A 27,213-nucleotide genomic window follows, 5' to 3' on the forward strand; every position below is an offset into this window, starting at 1 on the left:
TTTTTTTTTCTTCTTTAATAATAATAGCCTAATAATAGTAATAATAATTTTCGTTCATAAACTGTCGTGGTTTAAAAAAAGAATAATCCAAAATGAAATGATAATGTGTGAACTCACACTCACACACTCGTTACAGACAGAAACGGCGCTGAGGTTTATTGTAGTTTTATTCTAAGATAACGGGACCGAATAGCGGCTCCACTTCCTCTGTCTGAGCGGCTGCCCCCTTCAGAGATCGTCCACAGCTGCGATGACTCACTACGGCAGGAAAACTGGGGACGGACTTCAGTGTTGAAACAGAAGAGTGGGCGTGACTCAGAGAGAGGCTGCCACTTCTCAATCCATAGAAAGGAGATAATAAAATAAATACAATACTGCTGTTTATATGTAATTAAATAAAACACTACATTGTAATAAGCATAATCATAAATAAAGAATAGCCTACAATTGTGATTTTCTTTTTTTTAGCTTCATAAAATCAAGCCACTATAACTTTCGTATAGGCTGCTATATTTTATTAGGTTATCTCATTTTTTTCTTTTTATTTTATTACATTTATTTATTTTTTGTCTCTTGATGAAACAAAGGAAACAATAATTTGTGTATGTTTTTTTTATAGAGCTGTATTTTAATGTCATTTTCACTTTCATGTTTGACTATTTTCTCAGGAATGTCATAATTTTGACTTTTGATGATTGTTCGCAAATTATACATTTTATTCACTCTTGTCTTTCATTTCATTATTTTCTTTTTTTTAAATCACATCTGGACTTAAAGCAGAAGTGGTTTTGGCTAACTTCCTGTCAGCCGATGGAGTTAGCAGTCCCCGCCCTCGTCCCTACTTCACCACATTCAGGCGCATCCCTTGGCTGCACACACAGAGAGAACCGCCCCTTTATGCCGTTCTCTCTCCTCATTGGATAAAGGTTGTAGGATACAAGGAAACGGACCAAACACTCTATAAGTGATTGCTGTCGGAACTATTCAAGGCTTATATTAACACAAACATTCCGCTTACTTCTGCTTTAACATACTAATATGTACTTAAACATAACATAAGATATGATGATGCTTAATCAACAGTCAAACAAATGTATAACTTGTTTAGTTTCTCTTTTATACAGTAGGTTATTAAACATAGTAATAAAATACACGGTAATGGTGACATAATTACAACAATATAGTGGTTTATTGATTTACTTTGCTTACTGTAAAGCGACCTTTGTTTTTTGTAAGGCACTATAGGCCTATAGTGCCTTGTTCATATTATTAGGTAGTGTTGTTAATAGTGTTAAAACTTAAAGATAACCATAACAATAATTTATAGCACTCGTAATAATGTATTAATGTATACAGACGTTTATGTAGAGGCTATTATAATCATAATCTCTAAACATGTATAGTGAAAGTGTAGTTCTTCTCCGGCCCAGCTCGGGTCTGTGTATTCTGTATTCTGTATTGTGGTCAGAGTGAGCCCTCGTCGCGCCGCTCCTCTCTGCGCTGCCCATATGTCAAAGTCTTTGTGCTTTTCAAGACATCGAGGCGACAGGAGGAGGAAAAAAGAAAAAAGAAAAAAGAAAAACAGCTGTATCGAGGCTCCTGTTAGCTCTGCTGCCTTCATCATCCCCGCCGGACTGCGACCGCTTCTCCCCGGACACCGACACCTTCCACCAGGTAACGGCCTCACGGAGCGGCTCCTTCCGGCCGCAGCCTTTAGTTTATTTCATTATTATTTATTTTTTCTACCTGAGCTTTGTGCTCCGACTGACCTCGTTTTTCCAGCTTCCTCCTCCTCCTCCTCCTCCTTAGCCGCTCCGGAGCTAGCCGAGCTAACGAGCCTCCTGCTGCCGCTACGTGAGCAGGTACCAGCGGGTTAACAAACTACACTAAACCGAGCCGAGCCGAGCCGAGCCAGGCCAAAACCCTGAGCCCCCTAACCCACCGTGTTCACACTGTTTACATCTCTGGTTATTATCAACATTAACTTCATTAGCTGCTGCTGCTGCTGCTGCTGCTCACCGACTGTTAACTACCTCTCTGCAGCCTGCTGTCAGATTAACCTGGTAAATACTGAAAATAAAGGAAAAGTCACAGTCTAATGTTATTTATTCAACTCTTACATCAAACTGTAAGTGTTTTTCTTTCATTAAAAGTGAAATTATAAGTAGATATTCAGCTTAATAACAACCATAGACTCTAAAATGTTACAGATATCATATCAACTTTCAGTTTTAACTGAACTTGTTACTCATTCCTGAACCTGTGCATATGAACACATAAAAAAAACTAACTTAAAGATTAGCCTAATATATGCGACCATACACATTTAGGATGTTTTTTCCCCTTTATTCAAGTCTGACATCAAACTAAGTGGTTTTCTTTCATTAAAATCCAATGAAAGTGAAATTATAACTACCAGTCTCTGCAGCCTGCTGTCAGATTAACCTGGCAAATACTGAAAATAAAGGAAAAGTCACAGTCTAATGTTATTTATTCAACTCTTACATCAAACTGTAAGTGTTTTTCTTTCATTAAAATTCATTAAAAGTGAAATTATAAGTAGATATTCAGCTTAATAACAACCACAGACTCTAAAATGTTACAGATCTGCAGCAATTAGTTGATTATTTAAGTAAATCAGCAACTAATGACATGTTTTCTAATGAATCTGTAAGAAAATAACTCAGATTCATCAAGTTTCAGCTTTTCTCACAGTGTACTGAACATCTTTTAGATTTTGCTTTTTCATTTCTGACATTAAACCTAACAAATAATCAGTTAATCAATATAATTAAAGTAATTATAGTATGTGTTCTTAAATCATATCAACTTTCAGCTTTTACTGAACTTGTTACTCATTCCTGAACCTGCATGTACATAAAAAAAACTAACTTAAAGATTCGCGACCATACACATTTAGGATGTTTTTCCCCTTTATTCAAGTCTTACATCAAACTAAGTGGTTTTCTTTCATTAAAATCCAATGAAAGTGAAATTATAAGTAGATAATCAGCTTGTTCACACTGTTTACATCTCTGATATCAACATTAACTTCATTAGCTCCTGTTTGGTTTAAATGTCAGAACTGAGTAAAAAAAAAAATCGCAGCAAAACCTAAAAGATGTTCAGTTCACTGTGAGAAACTGATAATAATACAAAGATATCAACGACACTGAAGCTGAAACTTGATGAATCTGAGTTATTTTCTTATAGATTCATTAGAAAACATGTCATTAGTTGCTGATTTATCAACTAATTCCTGCAAATCTGTGACATTTTAGAGTCTGTGGTTGTTATTAAGCTGAATATCTACTTATAATTTCACTTTTAATGAATTTTAATGAAAGAAAAACACTTACAGTTTGATATAAGTGTAAGTTGAATCAATGGCATTAGACTTTTCCTTTATTTTCAGTATTTACCAGACAGCAGGCTGCAGAGACTGGTAGTTAATCAATATAATTAAAGTAATTATAGTAGGCCTATGTGTGTAAATCAGCAACTAATTCCATGTTTTCTAATGAATCTGTAAGAAAATAACTCAGATTCATCAAGTTTCAGCTTCAATGTTGTTGATATCTTTGTATTTTTATCAGTTTCTCGAAACTAAAGTAATTAGGATGTGATTCTAGGATGTGAACTTTAAGTTTTAACTGAACTTGATACTCACTGAACCTGTGCATATAAGCCCAAATTAACATATTAAAATTAACTTAAAGCTTCATAAAGTTAAAATCATGAATACTACAGAAGCCCTTAGCGACCATACATTTATACATTTAGGATGTTTTTTTTCCCTTTTTGGCCACTCAGGGCTTCCATAGACTACAAATATTTATTTACGTGGTGAAATAGTAAATAAACGTTCAAACATAACAAGATCAAACTGAGTATTTGTCGCAGGAAGTTGTGTTTCACATCAGAACAAACACGCAAAACAAAACTCTCGTTAATTTTTATTTGTTAATTAATGAGCCATAAAGTAGTGAAATAGAAGAAAGTCTATAATCATTTCCAGAGTTTGGTGAAAGTTAATGATCAAAACAACGCCCTAATCAATAACCACACTTATTAACCATGTAAGATCTGCTCTTTATTCTTTTAATTATGATATTTTACATCATATAAGTGTGATTTTTAATGAAGTTGAGGGGGCCATCTTGTTTTTATAAGTGATGTAACGTGTCTCAGTGTCTCAGCGTCATGAAACGTGGATAAAAACTGATGCACGGTGGAATAAGTGAGCGACTCACCCCGACCAACGCCACGCTAATGAGATTTAACGTGGCCACCGTCCAGTCTGCAGGTCTTAACGCCTGTAATCAGGTTTCAGTGTTTAATCTGAATTACAGCCTCAACCTGACCCGACGACACTGTAGATGTTGTTCTCTTCTCAAGTTGTGTTCAGAGATAGAGAAAAGAGTCTGTCTGATCTTTTTCTTTCCTGTTAATCGACTGCTGCTATCTCTCCACATGTGTTTGTTTTTGTTGTGTAACTCGACTCTTTTCCTTGTGAAGATGAAAACCAAAACGCTGCTGCTGCTGCTGCTGCTGCTGCTGCTGCTGCTGCTGCTGCTGCTGGCCCTGTTTTATTTTGAAAAGCAGAGACTTCTAGGCTGCTCGTTTTTTCTTTTGTTCTGATTCACTCTGTTAAAACTGGACAATTGTTGCAATGCATTTGTCTTTTTGGGTCGTTTGTGTTCACATGTTAAAGGGACAACGAGGAGTTTTGGAAAAGCGAAGCGTTTTCACACTACATTTAGCTTCGATTTCAGCGTCCGCGAAACCGAAAGTAAAGAAACGCTGGTCGGCTCGCCCAGCGTTTCTACCACCACTAATAATAACAAAATAACGATAGAGACAGAACAATATATTTATCGAAAATGGGCCCATTAATAAGTGTGGGTAGCGTAGATTCATCCACATTAATGGATGAGACTTTTTTATAACCAAATAGAAACTCCTCGTTGTCCTTTAACAGTCCCAAACTCGGTCCAAAATGCAAACAAATGCCATGAATGAACCAGCTGTTCTCTCATTGGTCAGAAATCTTACCTGGGAGGAGGAGGAGGAGGAGGAGGTGGCGGTGGCGGTGGCGGTGACCCCGGAAAGACAAAAAACATGGAATAGAGGTTTCAACAGGCCGAAAAAATTAAAACTTGACCCGGTTTGAACCGCACACAGCCAAAATAAAATAAGGAAGCCAACGAACCGCTCCAGGGCCCAAATGGAAAATCTCGGCCTGCTTGTTTTATTTTCACATCCGAGCGCGACCGCTGTGTTCACATACTGTATTACGCCCAAACGCACCGATATTTGGGGTCAAACGCTCCCTAGTTTCGTAAAACGACTTCTCCAAATGATCCAGGTCTGAATACAGACTTAGAAACGATGATGTAGGAGCCCACGGTGGCTCCTGATTGGCTCCTCAGCCTCGATTCACCAGAGGTTGAAACAACCGGATGATGAAGTTGAAGCTGCTCTGACTGTTTCAAAGAGAAAACTTGCAGTTCTTAGTGTGCGTTCACACCAAAAGCTTCCAAAGCGTCAAAAACGCTCGAGGGGGGGCGTCAGACAAGACAGCTCCCAAAACGGCAAATATTTTCAGCCGCTTTGGCCGCTCGTCACGTGACTGATGTCAAAGTTCGCTGGTCATTGGGGAGCCGAAGGACAAAAAAAAGGAAAAAAAGGCAGCCGACGGACATCTCTATTCTGACAGGTTGCCGCCGAACCGCGTCATAGCTAATTACCCTAAAGTTAACCAGGGCTTAACTTCTCATCTGGTGACGCTTTGGAAGCTTTGGAAGCGCGGCGACGCCTGTTGACGCTTTGGACGCTCAGTGTCGCCGGGCTCTCATTGAAAATGAATTGACTTCCGGCGTTTTGACGCTTTGGAAGCTTTTGGTGTGAACGCACAGTTACGTAGCGTAGAACTGCAGGGAAGTGGAGGAGCACTTCCAGTACACTGAATTGCACCGAATTAGTACATTCACTTCTGTGGTGTAGAGACAAGAAATTTTGTTTCCCGGGTCCTCCAGTCCACTATGACTGGTGGTTGAGATGTTTCATTAAGACTAGAAAGACATTATTAACGGTTCACAGCTGAAAATGTTACGTTGTTGTTAGCTAAACAGTTACCGGCTCAACAGCACCCGTTGGCGGCCATGTTTAACCGTCGGGCTCCTGGTCCGAGTTTGTGAACCGGTATCTGGACAAATATTCATATTCATCATGAAACTCAAGTGGGTTGACTTGTTTTGTTTTGTTTTGTTTTGTTTTGAATGTTTTTCATTTAGTATTTTCAGGAAAAACCACTGAATGCATTTCCTGAAGGAAATACGTGTGAATGCTGAAAGCTGAATACCCTTACTGAAGCAATGCTGAATGATCTGAAGAAAAACACAAAGCAAAAAAACAAAAACAAGCTGACAACAAGCTTTCAATGAAAGTTTAAAAACAAACAGACAAAAACATTGGGGCCCCTCTGTTGATGATATTATTTGTGTCTTTAATTTTTAATATGTAGCGTCTATTGTTTTCTTTTCCATTGAACACATTTCCTTCACTCTGCCCAACCAGTGATCAAGGCCTGGAGACACATTGTTGTAGTTTTATAGTGTTAACAAGCCATCAACAGAATTTCACTTTGCTACCAGACTTTTTTGACAATCACCTCCTCATTTAAAGGGATAGTTCAGCCAAAATTCAAATTTCACTCATTATCTACTCCCCCTCATGTGGACTAAGGGCTGGGAGAAGTTTCAGAGTCCTCCGTGGCTTCTCTGAGTTACAGCGGGGCTCCGTGCAGCACTGCATGTCCATATGACGGTAGCGAACGGAGCTCACTTTTCTTCGTCCAAAAAGACACACCAAAAAAACATCCAAATACCTCCATAGTGCTCGTATGTAATGTCACAGGAAGAGCAGTGAACTGAGACACTGGGAGCTTCCGCTACAAACAAGTTTGAAATATAGACTTATTTAATTTTTCCGGAACAATTTCTCATGTTGGGGCTTTAATACATGAGGGACATTACAGACGAGCAGCATGGAGGTATCTGGATGTTTTTTGGTGTGTCTACAGCCCCGCTGTAACTCAGAGAAGCCACGGAGGACTCTGAAACTTCTCCCAGCCCTTAGTCCACATGAGGGGGAGGAGATAATGAGTGAAATTTGAATTTTGGGTGAACTATCCCTTTAAGACAATCACATTGTTAGGAATTGTGCATCCCACAGTCATTCAAGTCAGTTTGAATTCTGAGTTGATGTGAAAGTTCACAGATTTTTCAAGCTGCTGAAAACTGAATTTTATTTAAAAACGCACATTTTCAGATTTTAGTGGAAGTTGATGTTTCCTGTCGTTGACGATCTAAATGAGTTTGAGTCTGAGAAGCTGAACTGTGTTTTGTTAAACAGACCTCAGATCAGACTGAGTGTGTTCTGGTCCTGAGACAACAACTAGTTCTCTCTGCTCTGACGTTTCTATTTTTACACCTTGTTAAACGACGACGTGACGTGACGACACAAACTCCTCCTGCTCCGTGTTTCTGATTGTTTTTAACGTCTTGTCGCCTGAGAGGATTTGGAGTGGACCCATTCACATAAACAGACACGTCTTCTTCCTCCTCCTCCTCCTCCTCCTCCTCCTCCTCCTCCTCCTCTTCATCCACTTTTATTTTGGACGTCTGGTTTCAGGCCTAAACTGTTGTTATCAAGGATGTCGGGGCCTCGGCCGTTTTCTCAAAGCTGCAATCAGAGGTTTATGTTCTGACTGGTTTCGTGCCGCGGTCGGTCGCTCCCACACAGTCTGAAAACAGCTCGCAGCTCCGACCCCTTCAAGGACCGTAAATAAAGTCCGTCCAACTCAGACACACGGAGAGGAATATTTACATGTAGCCTACAGCTCCGTGTTTTACACTTTACTGGTGTTTTTATTCTCAAGTGTTGATCCACGAGAAGAGAGTGAAACCGCCTCAGTGTCGTTTCACTTCTGCTATAGACCTTTCTTTCTTTCTTTCTTTCTTTCTTTCTTTCTTTCTTTCTTTCTTTCTTTCTTTCTTTCTTTCTTTCTTTCTTAATGATGGCGTGTTCACTGGAAACAAAACCATGTCACTGTGATGTTGACCTTTGACCTTTAGTCCGATTAGCAGCAGGTCTTAACTGTAGCAGCAGCAGCTCAGTGTTTCTGTGTCACGTTCAAGGCCTCCAGTTTTTTGTAACGTTAAAGGGCCTCAGCGTTTTTTGTGTAACATTCAGGAACTCAAGGCCTTTTCTCTGCGGTTCAAGGGACATTCAGGGACTCTGTGTTTCTGTGTAACGTTCAGGGACTCTGTGTTTCTGTGTAACGTTCAGGGACTCTGTGTTTCTGTGTAACGTTCAGGGACTCTGTGTTTCTGTGTAACGTTCAGGGACTCTGTGTTTCTGTGTAACGTTCAGGGACTCGGTGTTTCTGTGTAACGTTCAGGGACTCGGTGTTTCATGTGTAACGTTCAGGGACTCAGTGTTTCTGTGTAACGTTCAGGGACTCGGTGTTTCATGTGTAACGTTCAGGGACTCGGTGTTTCATGTGTAACGTTCAGGGACTCTGTGTTTCTGTGTAACGTTCAGGGACTCTGTGTTTCTGTAGTTTCTTGTTCCTCTGACACTTTGAGCTTCAGACAGTTTAAAACCTTTCATTCCGTGAGTTTGAGCCTCAGACTGAAACTCTCCGTCCCTCCCTCGGCTTCCTCTCTGCTCGCTGAGCTGCAGCTCGTCGTCCGTCAAACTCAGACTGGAACAATAACACAGAAGAGTCCGACGCTGGGTTTTCACCAGGACTTGACTGGACCCGGTTTCCTGCAGCCGCTTCCTGAGTCTGAGTCTGAGGTTGTGTCCGAAATCACTCCCTCATTCCCTCCTCCCTACTCACTATATAGTGAATTCAATATAGTGACTATATAGTGACTCACTGGTCAAATAAAAAAACACTTTCGGACACTACTCCGCCACACAGTTAATGACGTATTTCGTCGCGTAATTAAAACGTTCCGACCGCGATCGTAACGGCCGGCGTAGGTACCATGGATACAACCATGGTAACGGCCGGTATAGCATAGACCTACGGGTGTATAGGTACCAACATAAAAAGAGGAGTAAAGCAATATATTAAGCGGTAATATATATTTAAGCACCAAAGATGTTCAAGCAAACCCACATAGTTTGAAACAACGTGTCAAAACTAAGCATATAAAGTCCGCTAGCTTAATGCTAACGTATAATGTAAAACACCATAGATGGGCTAACAGAAATTAGCATCGAGTTTGTGGTCAGTTTATAACGCTTGTTAGGAAATTTGCTCCGACGTTTGTTGTGGGAGTCTGTGGAAGCTGCGACCGGACAACTCTGGCAGCCCGGACACATTTATTGAGAGGCTGCTGCACTACTTGCATTTATTTGGTAGCTACACCGGTCACTACTTGCATTCATTTGGTAGCTACACCGGTCACTACTTGCATTCATTTGGTAGCTACACCGGTCGCTACTTGCATTCATTTGGTAGCTACACCGGTCGCTACTTGCATTTATTTGGTAGCTACACCGGTCGCTACTTGCATTTATTTGGCAGCTACACCGGTCACTACTGCATTTATTTGGTAGCTACACCGGCCACTACTTCATTTATTTGGTAGCTACACCGGTCACTACTTGCATTTATTTGGTAGCTACACCGGTCACTACTTGCATTTATTTGGTAGCTCCACCGGTCACTACTTGCATTTATTTGGTAGCTACACCGGTCGCTCTGGGCCGGAGTGGTAACGGCGGCGATCCGTGACCGCAATGCATGATGGGATATCTTGCTCCGGTTAGTGACCATCGGATGTTCACTACATTTCGCGGTTGCAATTGTGGGATAGATTCAGTGCACTATATAGTGAACATTAATAATCACTAAACATTCGGACACCACTACAACATGGCGTGGTCTCTATATAGTGAGTAGGGGGGGATTTCTGACACAGCCTGAGTCTGAGCCGGCTGCTCGGTGAACTTGCTCCTCTCGCTCCGATGAAGACGTCTGTCAGTCTGACTCTGGTTTGTGTTGTTTTCCCTCCTGCAGCTGCTGCTCAGGCTGATGATGAGTGTGTGTGAACATGGAGGCTCCTGAATACCTGGACCTGGACGAGATCGACTTCTCCGATGATTCAGTGGTGAGTGTGACCGACGGTCGGTACGGTACGGTTGCCGACGAGGACAAACGCTGCAAATATACGTAGAAATGATGCAAAACCAGAAAAACACACAAACATATAAAACCAAAGGTTGCAACTGAGAAACGCTGCAATCACAGAAACGATGTAGAACCAAAACCATGCAAACCCACAAAATAAATGTAACAGAAAAATGCGTTAAATGCAAAACTAACCCTTGGTTCTCCGAGAAAGAAGTTACGGTGACTAACAATACGGATAACGTTAGTTAAAGGAGACATATTCTGCCGCTTTTCCACAAATTAAAATAGTTCCCAGGTGTCGCAAAGACATGTCTGTGACCTGCTTTGGTCAAAATCCCCCAAGGATCAAACATCATCCTCCCAAAACAGCCCTGTTCAGAACAGCTGGTTCCATGTCTGTCCCTTTGAATGCAAATGAGCCACTGCTCACCAGGCCCCGCCCCCTCTACTGGTACCTGTACTCACAGATAGGGGTGGTATTGTGCAAAATCGAAAACTAATGATATCATTTCAGGAGCCTGAAAATTACAGATATTTTTGTAAATTAAAGAGCCTTCTAAAAGTGATATTTCCATAATATGTCCCCTTTAAGTTTGTACGGCACAGAAAGGTAACAAAAGACAGCACCAATCAGAGCGGCATCAATCAAATTTTATTGTAATATATACTGAAGACAGCGTCATACAGTACAATGAAATTCTTACTCCGTGATGATACTAGTGTAATCATAAAAACAACACTAGTTAAAATCCCTAGCAATGGTCTGTTATACAGTGATGCAGGCTCTTATAAATCAAAATCTCTAACACGCTAACATTAAGATTCAGCCAAGTATTAAAAAAAATTATATATAAAAGGAACATTTTTATTCAACCTCTCTAAAAGTCCAGCCAAACTTAAACAGGGTTTGGTCAGCAGGACTGGTCCATCCCTCAGGTCGACGCCCCCTAGAGGCCTGGAGGACGATGAATATGCAGCGTTTCTCTCCTGCATTCGTTTCATGGGTTTTGTGCGTTTTTCTGCATCATTTCTGTGATTGCAGCATTTCTCAGCTGCAGCTTTTTTTGTTGCATTTGTTTTGTGTGTTTTTGGGTATTCATCATTTTCTGTGCATTGGCTGTTTGTGGCGCATAACAATCGTCTCCAGGTTTTTTCATCTTGATCTTGCTCAGTCATTCAGCCACTCCATTTTAAAAACAGCTGGAGAAAAAAAAGGAAATAGAAAGTGAAGAGACTTTATCAGTCAGAGTGAGCAGCAGATGTCTGTAAGCCGGTGTGAGAGATCCAGCAGCTCAGAGCAGAAACAAACGGTGAAGCTCGACCGAGTTTAACTGAGTGTATAAAACTGTAAACGGAGCGTTTTAATTACAGCTGTTAGTGAAGGAGCTGTGATCAGCTGGTCTGGTCTAAATGCAGCTGCAGTCGACTCCTCGGCCTCTTAACTCTGCAGCCTCTCTCTCTCTGTCCTCAGTACTCTGTGACGTCTCTGAAGAGCATCCCCGAACTGTCCAGGAGGAGCGATGGTCCAGCTGAGGAGAGGCCAGGTATTCAACAACCAACCAACCAATCTATCAATCAATCAATCAGTTGTTCAAAATGTTTAATCTGGATCTAAATGATGCCAAATGATTTTGAAATCCCTTTGTTTTTCCATCCAGGATCACGTAATCCACTTTTCTAGATTAACAAATCCAGATAACGAGTGTTACATTGGACTAAATATCACACTGAAGGTTGTTAGGTCTGTGAACAACAGGTAGAAGAGCAGCATTGTGGTTTCTGAGCTGTTGTTTTGTTTCTTCGGTGTCTTTTAAACAGCCAGACCTTATCTGACCCACAAAAGAATGAATAAAAAAGTAAATGTTCATTAAAGGGATAGTAGCATTTTTTTTTAAAAAGTGGGGTTGTATGATCTACAAATAGCCCCTAAGTACTTTAATTGCAGTAGAAGACTCTGCACTCCTCCCGTTAGCAACGCCAGCCCATAATAGCCCGGCCCAGAGATTTACAACATACAGTGTTGTGAACAGACCCAAAGAAACGGCCTATTTTCACGGCCTAAAAGAGGTTTTACCTGAAAAAAAAATACACAGTTCCATTGTTCACTATAATATAAATTTTTCCAGCCCTTCAAAGTGCAGGAAAAACACAGTTTTTATTTGGACCTAACCAACTGCTGATCGGCGGGCGCTAACCCTGGGCGGAGGGATATGTGAGTTGGTTAGGTCCAAATAAAAACTGTGTTTTTCCTGCACTTTGAGGGGCTGGAAAAAATTATATTATAGCGAACAATGAAACCGTGTATTTTTTTTCACGTAAAACCTCTTTTAGGCCGTGAAAATAGGCCGTTTCTTTGGGTCCATTCACAACACTGTATGTTGTAAGTCTCTGGGCAGGGCTATTATGGGCTGGCGTTGCTAACGGGAGGAGTGCAGAGAGTCTGCAATTAAAGTACTTAGGGGCTATTTGTAGATCATACAACCCTTTTTTGATAAATTTTTACCACTTTTTCTAGATTTTTTTTTTTTTTTTTTTTTTACTTTTTTTTGAGAAATTTTACGACTTTTTAAAAAAAAGGGATTTTACCACTTTTTTTGAGAAATTTGTACCACTTTTTCTAAAAAAAAATTTCTTACTACTTTTTTGAGAAATTTTACCACTTTAAAAAAAAAAAGAATTTTACCACTTTTTTGAGAAATTTTGCAATTTTTTCTAGATTCAAATTTAAAAAAAATTTTTTTTAATTTTTATTTTACCACTTTAAAAAAAAAAAAGGAATTTTACCTTATCGTACCAGTTTTTCCAGAAATGTATCCTCAATATTTCTAACAATTCACACCATTGGCCCTAATTTGAATGTACATTGACTAAAAAAAAGTAACATTCTTCAGTCTGAGAACAAATATTTGTGTATTTCTGGTGTTTCCCTCGAACTTTTTTACATCCTTGATGTAAAAAAGTTTGAGAACCACTGATTGAAATGATTAATTGATTAGTTCTCTCCCCCCATCTGTCCGCAACTCACCCTCACTCCCCACATTCAAGTCCCGGTTAAAAACATACCTCTTCTCCCAAGCCTACGACCTCCCCTACCCATAGCCGGTCTCTCCATCACCCCGCTCATTAATGTCTCACTGTGTACTGTCTCTCCCTCGTCTCCCCCTGTATGTCTCTACCCTGTTTCTTTTGTGTCCTTGTAAGCGTCTTTGGGTCATTGAAAAGCGCTATATAAATTAAATGAATTATTATTATATTATTATGTTATTTTGTCAATAAAATGTTGAAAAATGTCAATCAGTGTTTCCCAAACCACCAGATGACGTCCTCAAATGTCTTGTTTTGTCCACAAACCAAAGAGAGACTCTGTTTATTGTCATAAAGGAACAAAGAAACCAGAAATATTCACATTTAGATTAGATTCGATTAGGAAACTTTATTGATCCCCAAGGGGAAACTGCTTTGCCACCCAATAAAAAGAAGCTGAAACCAGAGAATTTGGACTTTTTTTCTAAAAAAAAAAATTACTCAAACTGATTATTTGATTATCAAAATAGTAGACGACTAATTTAATAATCGATTATTGTTCAGTTAATCGATTAATTGTTGCAGCCCTAGTTTGATCCATCTTAAAACCAAGATTGGAAAACAGATCTCAGAAACACATTTTCAATATTTCATCCAATCCATGATCCAAAATCCTCACCCTCTCTCCTCCTGCAGCTCCGGCCATCAACTGGAGTCGCGGCGTGTCCTCCCACGGCGGCGGCGGCGTTGGCGGCGGCATTGGCGGCGTTGGCGTTGGCGGCGTCGGGGGAATCAAACCCTCGGACGTCCACAGTAAGTTCCGGCCGGTGAAGCGCGTCTCTCCTCTGAAGCACCAGCCGGAGACCAGCGACTCTGAGACCGACGGGGGGAAGCTGCTGCTGCTGCAGGGGCCGGGCCTCGCTGCCGCCGCTGCTGCCCCTGCTGGTGGCGGCGAGGGCAGCAAGGACGACGATGCCGACAAAGACAAACCGCCACACGCCTCTACCGCCGCCGCCTCGTCCTCCTCTGATGGGCCGGGGGGGAAGGGGAAGGGAGGAGGAGGAGGAGGAGGAGGAGGAGGAAACAACCCTCAGGCTCTGTTCGGGGAGCTGGAGCACTACGACCTCGACATGGACGAGATCCTCGACGTCCCCTACATCAAGTCCAGCCAGCAGATGTCCACGTTGCCGCGCGCCGCCGCCGCCCAGCGCTTGGCAACGGGCGGCGGCACGCTGGAGAGGAGCCGAGGAGGAGGAGGAGGAGGGATGAAGAAGAAGAGCTCCGGCCTGTCCCACAACAACAACGAGCCCCTGAGCCTCGGCAACAGCAGCAGCAGCAGCAGCTCACAGACTCAGGTACCACAGGAAACAGGAAACAGGCCTTCACAATAAGAGCATGGATGAGAAAAAGGATGTAACTGTAAATCCATCAAAATAGAAGCTACAGCTTTAATACAAACATCTACTTTTATTTTGAAGGAGCTTTAACACAAACATCTACCTTTATACTAGGGCTGGGACAATATGCTTTTCTCCCAATTCGATTCTTGTACAATATTTTGGATGGCGATTCGATTTAAATTGCGATTCTACGATATTGCCGATTCTCTCGATTTTTAGTTTTAGCATTTTTAACATTTATCTGCACACAAATTCTGTAGGAGCCTAGAAATGAACATAGTCCATTATAAAGTGAACTTGAAACCTTTTCAAAACCTGTACTCTCTGTATGTAAAAAAAAAAAGGCGAACAAATGCACATTGCACAATATTTTTAAAAATGCAAAAAAAAAAAAAAAACCGCGAAGAAAAAAAATATATATATATATTTTTTTTTATCGATTTTTGAAGAAAAAAAATCGACTTAAAAATCGTAAAAAAGATATTGCGATATTTATGTGAATTGATTTTTTCTCCCACCCCTACTTTATACTGTATGGAGCTTTAATACAAACATCTACCTTTATTTTGAAGGAGCTTTAACACAAACATCTACCTTTATTTTGAAGGAGTTTTAACACAAACATCTACCTTTATTTTGAAGGAGCTTTAACACAAACATCTACCTTTATTTTGAAGGAGTTTTAACACAAACATCTACCTTTATTTTGAAGGAGTTTTAACACAAACATCTACCTTTATTTTGAAGGAGCTTTAACACAAACATCTACTTTTATTCTGAAGGAGCTTTAATACAAACATCTACCTACAGTACTGTGTCCTGTCTCCGGTGAAGTGGTCCGACCTGAGGAAGTCCAAGTCCATGGATCCAGACCTGCACCACCTGCACCGCACCCCGTCCGTAGGAGGAGGAGGAGGAGGAGTAGGAGGAGGTGGTGGTTACCAGCCGGAGCTGCACTCCTCTGGACTCCTCAGCTGTTCGTCCTCCCTCTCCTCGTTCTCTGACGCAGGTTTGTTTGTTTTTGAGAATTTTTAACACTTTTTTCTAGAATTTTTTTAATGTTTTTTGAGAAATTGTACAACTTTTTCCAGATATTTCTCTACAATATTTCCAAAAAGTCACGTCATTGGCCCTAATTTGAACGTACATTGACTAAAAAGGTAATGTTTTTTAAATTGAGAAAGTTTACCACTTTTTTTCTCGAAAATGTGTAACTTTTATTTTTTTGCATTATTATTATTTTGATTTTTTTTTACTTTTTTTTTTTTTTTAGGAATTTTACTACTTTTTCTAGAATTTAAAAAAAACAACAACTTTTTTTCTCGAAAATGTTTAACTTTTTTTTTTTTTTTTTACAACTTTTTTCTGGCATTTAAAACTTTTGAGAATATCTAACACTTTTTTCTAGAAATATTTAAATGTTTTTAGAGAAATCGTACAACTCTTTCCAGAAATTTATCTACAATATTTCCAAAAAGTCACGCCATTGACCCTAATTTGAACGTACATTGAAGTAATGTTTTTTGAAGTAATGATTTTTAAATTGATAAAGTTTACCACTTTTTTCTCAAAAATGTTTAACTTTTTTAAAGAGTTTTTTTGCATATTTTTTTTTTTAACTTTTTTTTCTAAATTTTACTACTTTTTCTAGAATAAAAAAAAAAAACTTCTCGAAAATTTTAAACTTTTTTTGTTGAAATTTTACAACTTTTTCTGGCATTTAAAACTTTCTTTTTGAGAATATCTAACACTTTTTTCTAGAAATATTTAAACGTTTTTAGAGAAATTGTACAACTCTTTCCAGAAATTTCTCTACAATATTTCCAAAAAGTCACGCCATTGGCCCTAATTTGAACGTACATTGACTAAAAAAGTAAAAAAATGTAAATTGAGAAAGTTTACCACTTTTTTCTTGAAAATTTGTAACTTTTAAAACTGTTTTTTGAGAATTTTTTAGCTTTTTTTTAATTTATTTTTTTTACTTTTTTTTTGTAGAATTTGTAACACTTTTTTCTAGAAATGTTTAAACGCTTTTAGAGAAATTGTACAACTTTTTCCAAAAAGTCACGCCATTGGCCCTTATTTGAACGTACATTGACTAAAAAAGTAAAGCTTTTTAAATCGAGAAATTTTACCACTTTTTTCTCGAAAATGTGTAACTTTTAGAACTTTTTTTTTGATAATTCTTTAGCATTTTTTTTTTTTACTTTTTTTTTTGAGAATTTTTTACTTTTTTCTAGAAATGTTTAAACATTTTTTAGAGAAATTGTACAACTTTTTCCAAAAAGTCACGCCATTGGCCCTAATTTGAATGTACATTGACTAACAAAGTAACGTTCTTCAGTCTCAGAACAATTATTGTGTAAAATGTTGTCCAATGGGTTTTTTTTTCTTTTTTTTTCTCGAAAATGTGTAACTTTTAAAACTTTTTTTTTTTTTTTTTTTTTCCATTATTATTATTATTATTTTTTTTTTTTTTTTTTAAATTTTACTACTTCTACTACAATTTTTCCAAAAAGTCACGCCATTGGCCCTAATTTGAACGTACATTAACTAAAAAAGTAAAGTTTTTTTAAATCAAGAAAGTTTACCACTTTTTTCTCGAAAATGTGTAACTTTTAAACCTTTTTTTTGAGAATTCTTTTGCTTTTTTTTTTTTTTTTTTTTTTTTTGCTTTTTTTTTGGATAATTAACACTTTTTTCTAGAAATGTCCAATGGGGGGTTTTTTTACCTTTTTTTTTTTTTTACCAGGTTGTCCCTTGAGATCTCTTTTCTGAGGGAGACCTTTAAAATGTGACGGTGTGTGTTTTTTCAGACAAGCTGCTGTCGGCCCGCGTCTACCCAGACTCCCAGACCCAGAGGGTGGAGCCCCCAGGAGGAGCAGGAGGAGGAGGAGGAGGAGGAGGAGGAGGAGGAGGAGGAGGAGGAGGAGGAGGAGGCCTGATGTACTCGCTGCAGAGCTGCAGCCTGGGCAGACAGGACGGCTCCAAGGCCTGGGCTGCTGCAGCAGGAGGAGGAGGAGGAGGAGGAGGAGGAGGAGGAGTTACAGGAGTTACAGGAGGAGGTGGCGGGCCGAGAGGGTTTGGAGGAGGAGGAGTGGAGGTGGATGAGGAGACGAAGAGGAACCAGAACATCATGAACATCGTGAGAGAAGGACAGATCTCTCTGCTGGTGAGTGGAGGAGGAGAAACACATCAACTGTTTAGACGCATCGAGATGCACCCGTCTTCATCTTCCTCCTCTTTCTCTTCTTCCTCCTTTTCCTCCTCTTCCTTCTCCTTCTCCTTTACCTCCTTTCTAACTCCTCCTCTTCCTCTTCCTCTTTCTCCTCCTCCTCTCCCCCTCCCCCTCTTCATCTTCCTCCTGTTTCTCAAATCAAATAAACTGTATTTGTCCCGTAAGGGAAATTTGTCTTGGGCAGGTGGCGTCGTATCAGCTGCTTTGTACCTGTAATACATACATACACAATACATACACTACAGTAGTAACAATGGCACACATACCCAAGAAAGGAAAGAGAAAAAGAGAAAGTGCGGAGAGTGCAATAAATAGTTTAAAACACTCATAATACAAGTTCAAATAAAAACATAGAGGATGTTGATTAAAGCCAGCAGGTGAACAGGCAAACCGGATGTAATAGATATGATTGACTGATTGATGGGTTGATTCTCTTCTTTCTCCTCCTCCTCCTCCCCCCCCCCCCCCCCCCCAGCCTCACCTGGCGGCCGACAACCTGGAGTTGATCCGAGACGATGAGGGCAACAACCTGCTCCACATCTCAGCGTGCCGCGGCCACGCCGACACGCTGCAGCACCTCACCTCGCTGATGGGGGAGGACGGCCTCAACGAGCGCAATAGCCAGCAGCTCACGCCGGCCGGCCTGGGCGTCAAGGTAACGCACCTGTTTGTCTGCTTTAAAGCCCCAGTATGTAACTTATTTGTCTTTTTATCAGCAAAAATCAAACATGTCTTTCATAAATCCGTATTTCACTGAAGTGGAATCACAGCCGCATACAAATGAAAGCTTTCTGGTTCCTTAGAATGAGTTGTTACAAGTCGTTACAAATACATAAGTGGGCGACGCACCGAACCGAGGCGGCCATGTTGCATCGTGACCGTAGGTAACCACGGAAACTGAGCGGAGCTGTGGGCTCGGCCTGTTAAAACTGTCACCACTGTGTAGTGTGAGGAAGGACGGAGGCACTGGTGTTGCATTCAGGTGCAGTCAGGCAGACGGCCGTCGGGAAACCAACCGGATGTCATTTTACTCTATGAGAGAAAGACGGTAAAACGTGGGTCAGGTAAACAATACGACATCACCATGACAACATATTGTCACGCCTGTATTGTTTTGCCTCGTGCTGGCGGACCACTTGTTTACATAGAGGCTTGTTTATCCTGTTACATGCAGCGTCTGTTGTCTGTCTGACGTCTGCCCGATTTCACCTGAATGCAACATCAAGAATACGATTGAGTTGCTTGCGATCTACAACCGCAACGCTAGATGGGAGGAATTCCTACACAATGTAGGCTACCTTTAAGGTCGCTTTCACACTAGCCTCGTTTGGTCCGGACTTTAGGACTTTTCAGTTTGGTCCAAACCAAAATTTCAGGTGTGAACACTCCCCCGGACCACGGTCCGGACTTTTGTCGGACCAAACAAGCGGACCATGGTCCCCCCAAAAAGTCAGGACTCAGTCCGGTTTGAAGTGAACCATGGTCCGGTTCACTTCAGGTGAGAACGTAATCGGACTTTTAATAGGACCAAATACAGGAAGCAAACCAAAACAGCAGTGTTTCCCATAATACATTACGTCAACCACGAATAGATTTTTCGGCTTTTGGCTCGACCAACGCAATATCGTTTCATTCATTCGTTTCTTCGTTATTGCCGTTCACACAGAGAGAGAGAGAGAGAGAGATGCGCATGCAGGACAGCAGGGCGCGGTGAAAACCTGCCACAGTCTCCTTGCAAAGGAGAACTGTCAAAGCTGCTGCTGCTCTGATGAATAGGAAAAAAATGACAGAAAGTGATTTTCCCTCACAAATTTTCTGACCAATAGCTGAACGACCTGTAGACCTCGTGTCATTTGTTTACAAAAAAGGTGCAAAACCTTACAAAAGGTTTTGACAAGGGACAGTGTGAACACAGACCGAACCAAAACTTAATTGCAACAATGTATCATTTCTTCCCTCTGGTCCGGACTTTCAGGTGTGAAAGCGACCTGCGGTGCTTGGCGCAGTGGTTAAAGCGGCCGCCCCATGTAGAGGCTACAGTCCTCACCGCAGGCGGCCCCGGTTCGAATCCCGCATCGGGCAGACCTTTCCTGCGTGTCATTCCCCCTCTCTCTGCCTCCCCCTTTCCTGTCTGTCTCTACTGCGTGCTATCAAATGAAGGCAAAAAGCCCAAAAATATACTTTAAAACCACAGTAAAAAGTAAAATGTGAGCAGCTTCGTCTTCAGTAGAATCTCAGAAATCTGCCTCCTGCACCCGGCGACAGGAAGCAGGCGTCTGATTGGCCGTTTGGCAGCTTAGTTTAGTTTAGTTCAGTGAGGTCACACCGATGCGTTCAATGACCTTGTGTAAACCTGAGCGGCAGGAAACGGACCAGAAGGGAAAGTGTGTGAGGAGGATGAGGAGGAGATCCAGGCTGCTGATTGGCTGCCAGACAGGAAGTGTGTTGCGGGTGATTAACAGGACGACTGTGTGTGTGTGTGTGTGTGTGTGTGTCAGAACGGCCACCTGGAGTGTGTGCGGTGGATGGTGAGTGAGACGGAGGCGATCGCCGAGCTGAGCTGCACCAGAGAACATCCCAGTCTGATCCACTACGCTGGTCGCTACGGACAGGTGACCTCCTCTTCCTCTTCTCCTCTTCCTCCTTCTCCACTTCCTCCTCCTCTTCCTTTCTCCTCCTCTTCCTCCCTCCTCCTCTTCCTCTTCTTCTTCCACTTCCTCCTTTATCTCCCTCCTCCTCCTCCTCTTCCTCTTCTTCCTCCCCCACTTTCTCCTCCTCCTCCTCCCTTTTCTCTCTCCTCTTCTTCCACTTCCTCTTCCTCTTCCTCCTCCCTTTCCTCTCTCCTCCTCTTCTTCCACTTCCTCCTCCTCTTCTTCCTCTCTCTTCTTCCTCTCTCTTCTTCCTCCCTTTCATCTCTCCTTCTCTTCCTCCTCCTCCTCTTCTTCCTCTCTCCTCTTCCTCTTCCCCATTTTCCTCCTCTTCCTTCTCTTTTTCTTCCTCCTCTTCCTCTCTCCACCTCCTCCTCCTCTTCTCCCTCTTCCTCTTCCTCCTTCTTCTTCTCCTCTTCCTCTCTCCTCCTCTTTTTCCTCCTCCTCTTCCTCTCTCCTTCTCTTCTTCCTTTCTCCTCTTCTTCTTCCTCTCTCCTTCCTCTTCTTCCTCTCTTCTCCTTTTCCTCCACCACCTCTTCCTCTCTCCTCCTATTTTTCCTCCTCTTCCCTTTCCTCTCTCCTCCTCCTCTTCCTCTCTCCTTCTCTTCTTCCTCTCTCCTTCCTCTTCTTCCTCTCTTCTCCTTTTCCTCCTCCTCTCTCTTCCTCTCTCCTCCTCTTCCTCTTTCCTCTTCTTCCTCTCTTCTCCTCTTCCTCTTCCTCCTCCTCTTCCTTTCTCCTCCTCTTCTTCCTCCTCCTCTTCCTTTCTCCTCCTCTTCTTCCTCTCTCCTCCTCTTCCTCCACCTCTTCCTCTCTCCTCCTCTTCCTCCTCTTCTTTTCCCTCCTCCTCTCTCCTTCTCTTCCTCCTCCTCTTCTTCCTCCTCCTCTTCCTTTCTCCTCCTCTTCTTCCTCTCTCCTCCTCTTCCTCCACCTCTTCCTCTCTCCTCCTCCTCCTCTTCTCCTCCTCCTCTTCCTCTCTCCTCCTCTCTCCTCCTCCTCCTCTTCCTTTCTCCTCCTCGTCTTCCTCTCTCCTCCTCTTCCTCCTCCTTTATCTCAACATCCCATAAATGCAGCACAACATTATAATGTTTTATTTATTGTTATAAACAGAGATGATTTAATCCTCCATTTGAAAATAAGAATAAACTTTATTTACAGCATCTTTCTTAACAAAGTTACAAATTGTTTGTAAAAAGCAGATGAAATAAAAACAATAAAGCATAACAAACCTCTCTCTCCCTCTCTCCCCTCCTCCTCTCTCCTCTTCTTCCTCTTTCCTTCTCTTCCTCTAACTCTAACCGTCCCTTTATCTCAACATCCCATAACTGCAGCACAACATTGTAAAGGTGTAATGTTTGATTCTCTCCCCCCCACCAGGAGAAGGTTTTGCTGTGGCTGCTCCAGTTCATGCAGGAACAGGCGATCTCTCTGGACGAGGTCGACCAGAACGGGAACACGGCCGTTCACGTGGCGGCGCAGTACGGACACCTCACCTGCATACAGGTCAGCAGCACGGCCGCGTTACCATGGTTACACCCACCGTACACCACCGTCCTGCACGGAGGGAGAACAACAGAGTCTTTTTTTAAATTCACATAATTAAAGGGATAGTTCACCCAAAATTGAAATATCACTCATTATCTACTCCCCCTCATGTGGACTAAGGGCTGGGAGAAGTTTCAGAGTCCTCCGTGGCTTCTCTGAGTTACAGGGGGTCTCGGCGTAGCAGTGCATGTCCATATAACGGTTGCAAATGGATACCAACTGTCTTCGTAACAAAAAGACACACCAAAAAACATCCAAATACCTCCATGCTGCTGGTATGTAATGTCCGTCTTGTATTGAAGCCCCGAAATGCAAAATTGTCCTGAAAAAAATTAAATAAGTCTATATTTCAAGCTTGTTTTGTAGCGGAAGCTTCTCGAAGCTCCTCTTCCCGGTTCGTCAAATTTGGACGAACTGGGAAGAGGAGCTTCGAGAAGCTTAAAATATAGACTTATTTAATTTTTTTCGGGACAATTTCTCATGTCGGGGCTTCAATACAAGATGGACATTACATGCGAGCAGCATGGAGGTATTTGGATGTTTTTTGGTGTGTCTTTTTGTTACAAAGACAGTTGGTATCCATTTGCAACCGTTATATGGACATGCACTGCTACACCGAGACCCCCTGTAACTCAGAGAAGCCACGGAGGACTCTGAAACTTCTCCCAGCCCTTAGTCCACATGAGGGGGAGGAGATAATGACTGAAATTTCAATTTTGGGTGAACTATCCCTTTAAGGTGGAAATGATAAAAACAATTAAAAAAAACTTTTAGTTTGTTATCCCATCATGCATTGCACCTGTATCTCACCTGTTGTGTGTGTGTGTGTGTGTTCAGACGCTGGTGGAGTACGGCTCCAACGTGACGGTGCAGAACCAGCACGGCGAGCGTCCTTCCCAGAGTGCCGAGCGGCAGGGACACACCACCTGCGCTCGGTACCTGGTCGTCGTGGAAACCTGCATGTCTCTGGCCTCGCAGGTCGTCAAACTCACCAAACAGCTGAACGAGTAAGGGGTGCTGTTTTTTTTGTTTTTTTTACTGTTGTTGTTGTCGTCACAGGCGTTTATCTAAGCTGAGATGTGTGTGTCTTCATCCTGGTGTGTGTGTGTGTGTGTGTGTGTGTGTGTGTTGTCGTGCAGACAGGCCACAGAGAGGATAGCGTTACAGAAACAACTACAGAGACTCATGGACCCCAAAGGAGACGGGACGCCTTCACGGTCACCTAGGTAACACATGCGCACACACACTGTAGTAGGTTTTTATTTTTTTTAACTTTATTGCCAACAAATTAATGTACAAGCCAGTTAGGTTAATAGTACACCTGTGCAATAAAAATCAACAAGTACAGACACCATATTGGAAGTGATGAAACCTTGATTTAAAAATAAACAGAATATAAGATATAAGGGCATAAAATAAGATAAACAAACATCAAATAAACAGACAAAAAAGTACATACAAAATAAATAGATTACAATTTAAAGGTTGACTTAATAACTGTTATGTTGTTGTGTTGGTCTCACATTTGGGCTGATTCTGACGTAACGGTAGCTCCTATCAGAAAAAGCAGCAGACCGTGGTCGTCGTAAGGACTTCCTGAACACTTTGATATGATTTTCGTGTTTCTACAGTAAATATTTTGGAAACACTTGTGAGTTATAAACAGGGGTCCCTTCTGCTTCTCTCGGAAAATCTTTGTATTAGAGTCAATGAGGAGCAGAGAGGGACCTGGTCGCACTGAGAGGCTCACAGTTTAAAATCTGTAAGTCCACTTGCTTTGCTGAACACATTGATAGAGAGAGGATACGTTTCTCTACCACTGTGGATAAAATCATGTGTGTGGAGTGAAATTTGTGGCCGTGAACAGCGTGAAAAGAGAAAATTTCGGACAATTTCTCCCACTCTAGCTGATGATGTCACCCACTCTAGCACGAACATTCTGTGCAATACACACCCATTGTAATCTCAAAATTTCTCCAAAAACGATCATGGTCATTGAACAGTGATTTTTCAAAAACTATAATAACCATAGAAACGTGGATTTACACACCAATAGACAAGACTTGTGTCTACATTTTACAGTTTAAATGGAGTCTCTAGGTGAAAGTATGCCAGAGTAGTAGCTGTTTGAAAAAGTCCAACAATTTGTTTGTTCTCTGACCTCCACCCATTCATTCTCTGTTTAATCCACCTTTTTCCGAACGTCAAAAATGTGTGCCGGTTTTGCTCTTCCGGTGGAATATTATGTTTACGTTTCCATGGACATCTACAAATTGACATCTGTGTTAAAATCCAGCGTTAATAGATCCAGGGCCGTTGCCAGGAATTCTGGGCCCCCTTAAAGAATACTAAAGTGGGCCCCTACCCCCTAACTTATCCAGTTTTTTTTCTTAGATAACGTATGTATTATCATTTTTTATTTAGCCTACCTAGTTTTTATGCTAATGCAGCATTACTATGAGTATTAGTCAGGGTCTTATTCTGTATGCAGAATAAATCAGTCATAAAAAGATTTGACCCACTGGGCGCTGGGCCCCTAGAATTATCATCACCTTTCTCCCCTATACAACGGCCCTGAATAGATCCATGCGTTTACCACAACTATGACAACGACTGAAAACCATGGAAACGTAAGCGTACAATTCCACCGGAAATGCAAAACCGGACTTCCGTTTTTGACCATAGATGAGGATGTTCGGAAACTTGTGGATAGCAGTGGAGCTCGGTGCCTCGGTGCGTTTCCCCCGTGGCCCTAACTACTAACACACATTGATAACAGCGTGTGTGTGTGTCTCTCTCTCTCTGGGCTCCAGCTCCCATCAGCCCTCGGTGGAGGCGTGGCCTGAGATGATGCTGACGGCGGAGGGGACGCCGGGCGACGGGCAGTGGCTGGTGCGTCAGGCCGGCGTGGGCCAGGACTCGGTGCTGCGGCAGCTGCTGGGGAAGGACGCCGCGTCGGAGCCGCCGCCGCTGTGTCCCCGTGAGAGGCCGCCGCCGCCGCTGTCGTCGTCGTCGTCGAGCGGCCGCCGCACCGGCCTGGTGGAGCGCCGCGAGCTGAAGCTGGCCCGACTGAAGCAAATCATGCAGCGTTCCCTCAGCGAGTCGGATTCTGACGGTTACCCGCCGGAGGAAGGTAAAAACGCCGCAGCTCCGCCGCCACAGCCGCCCGGCAACAACAGCCTGCGACCCGATAGGCCGTCGCACCTGCCAATCACAGAGGAGGACCCGGTGTCGAACCACCTGCACCTGGTGACGAGGAAGCAGCAGGCGTTCTCTCACGGCGGCGGCTCCAAGTCGGTGGACGGCGTCGGGTACAACCCCTCGCCCACGTCCAGCGACCCCGAGGCCGCCGCCACAGACGGTAGAACGCCGGAAACGCCCGGCGACGCCCTCGACAACGCCGTCAACGGGCAGAAAGCGGCGGCGACCAGCCCGAAGAGCGCCCTGAAGTCGCCGTCGTCGCGCCGCAAGACGTCGCAGAACCTGAAGCTGAGGGTCACCTTCGACGAGCAGGTGCACAAGAGCAAGAGCGCCGCCGCCGCCGCCGCCGGCCAGGAGGCGGAGCCAACGGCGCCGACGGCCACCAAGGTGCATCATGGGAAGGAGAAGGAGAGGACTCAGACGACGGGAAGCTCGGAAAGCAAGCGTCCGTTCGGGACGTTCCGCTCCATCATGGAGACGCTGAGCGGAAACACGAACCACAACAACAACAATAGTGGCGGTCCGTCAGGCTCCGCCCCCAAACTCGCCTGTCAGAACTCCTCGCCGGGCAAGAAGTCGTCGGAGAGCAAGAGCAGCCCGGGGGGCGGGGCCAAGAGCAAGAGCAACAAGAGCAGCAACGTTTAAACCAATCGGTGCCTAGTACGGAGAGAGGCAAGAGACAAGATGGAGGACGAGACGAGGCCACGAGAACACGAGGAGCGACCGCGTTTACATAACGGTGCGTTCAGGGACACAGCGCGAGAGTCGGGAATCAGGAAAACAAAGTCGTACACACACACTATTCAGTTTAAAGGTTTGTGAACAGTTTAAAAGTTGAATGAACTCTGTAGCTGAAAGTATGCTGAAGCTATAGAGGCTGAAAGAAGCAGAAGATTTGAAGAGTTTGAAGACTGTTTAGATTAATTTCCTACGGGAGAAAAATTGCAGAAAAAGTTAAATATTTTAAAAAGTATAAATAGTTCAGAGTTTTCAAAATAAAACTCTACGCCCAAGTTTTCAAAATAAAAGACTACACCAGAGAATGAAATGAAACCCAAACTCAGAGTTTTTAAAATAAAACATTACCCCTGAGTTTTCAGAATAAAAAACAACCGCAGCGTTATAAGAATAAAACACTACTCAGTAGTTTTCATAGTTAAACTCAACTCCAACAGTTTTCAAAATAAAACACTACTCCATCATTTTCAAAATAAAACCCAAACTCAAAGTTTTTAAAATTAAACATTACCCCTGAGTTTTCAGAATAAAACACCTCCCAGACTTTTCAAAATAAAACACTACGCCTGAGTTTTCAAATTAAAACACTACTCCAGAGTTTTCAAAATAAAACCCAAACTCAGAGTTTTTAAAATAAAACATTTCCCCTGAGTTTTCAGAATAAACCACATTCCCAGACCTTTCAAAATAAAATCTAAAGTCAGAGTTTTCAACATAAAACACAACTCTGGGCTTTTCAAAATAAGACGCGACACCACAGCCACAACAAAACTAGTGAAGAAGTTTTCTGAAGTCTCAGTTTCAGAGCGTGAACGAAGCTAAAAGTCTTTCAGCCTTAACTGACCCAGGATTCAGTAACTGTGACTTTCACATCAAACTAAGGTTTTAAAGTTTCATCTGCAGCTTCAGTTTGTTTTTGTTTCTGCGGCTCCGAGGCTTCGAGGAGGAAAAAGTGACGCTGCCGAGTGTTTGTGTTTGTGTTTGTTTTGGAAACGGTCACATCAGCTGATTACACGCGGACAGGGTCTCGTAAACAAAACCTCGTAAACAAACAAGTACGTCGGTTGTTCTGCCAGTTTGTCCCCGACTCGACTTCTTCTGTTGGTCCCTGAACGCATCGTCGAGTTTCCTCTCTCCCTTCTTTTTCTTTCTTTCTTTCTCCTCTGGTTTTTTATATACGACACGTTCCTCATGTTCTCTGACCTCCGA

At 42.4% G+C, this 27,213-nt stretch overlaps 1 protein-coding gene across 1 annotated transcript; it reads left to right on the forward strand.

Moving 5' to 3' along the window:
- The first annotated feature begins 1,542 nt into the window (after positions 1-1,542).
- sncaip (synuclein, alpha interacting protein) lies at positions 1,543-25,920 on the forward strand. Its single transcript, XM_083979085.1, has 12 exons — positions 1,543-1,674; positions 10,100-10,190; positions 11,685-11,757; positions 13,934-14,592; positions 15,448-15,646; positions 17,454-17,809; positions 18,351-18,530; positions 20,374-20,487; positions 21,898-22,023; positions 22,903-23,072; positions 23,205-23,291; positions 24,879-25,920. The coding sequence occupies exons 2-12, from the start codon at positions 10,134-10,136 to the stop codon at positions 25,909-25,911; spliced, it is 3,054 nt and encodes a 1,017-aa protein (XP_083835211.1). The 5' UTR covers positions 1,543-1,674; positions 10,100-10,133; the 3' UTR covers positions 25,912-25,920.
- Positions 25,921-27,213: the final 1,293 nt, after the last annotated feature.

Source organism: Trachurus trachurus, assembly GCF_905171665.1.
Source record: "Trachurus trachurus genome assembly, chromosome: 9".
NCBI classification, from domain to species: domain Eukaryota; kingdom Metazoa; phylum Chordata; class Actinopteri; order Carangiformes; family Carangidae; genus Trachurus; species Trachurus trachurus.

Coding starts and splice junctions, on each gene's coding strand:
- sncaip (XM_083979085.1), top strand. CDS start 10,134: ATGGAGGCTCCTGAATACCTGGACCTGGACGAGATCGACTTCTCCGAT. Junction 14,593..15,447: donor GCAGCAGCTCACAGACTCAG/GTACCACAGGAA, acceptor ATCTACCTACAG/TACTGTGTCCTGTCTCCGGT. Junction 18,531..20,373: donor CGGCCGGCCTGGGCGTCAAG/GTAACGCACCTG, acceptor TGTGTGTGTCAG/AACGGCCACCTGGAGTGTGT.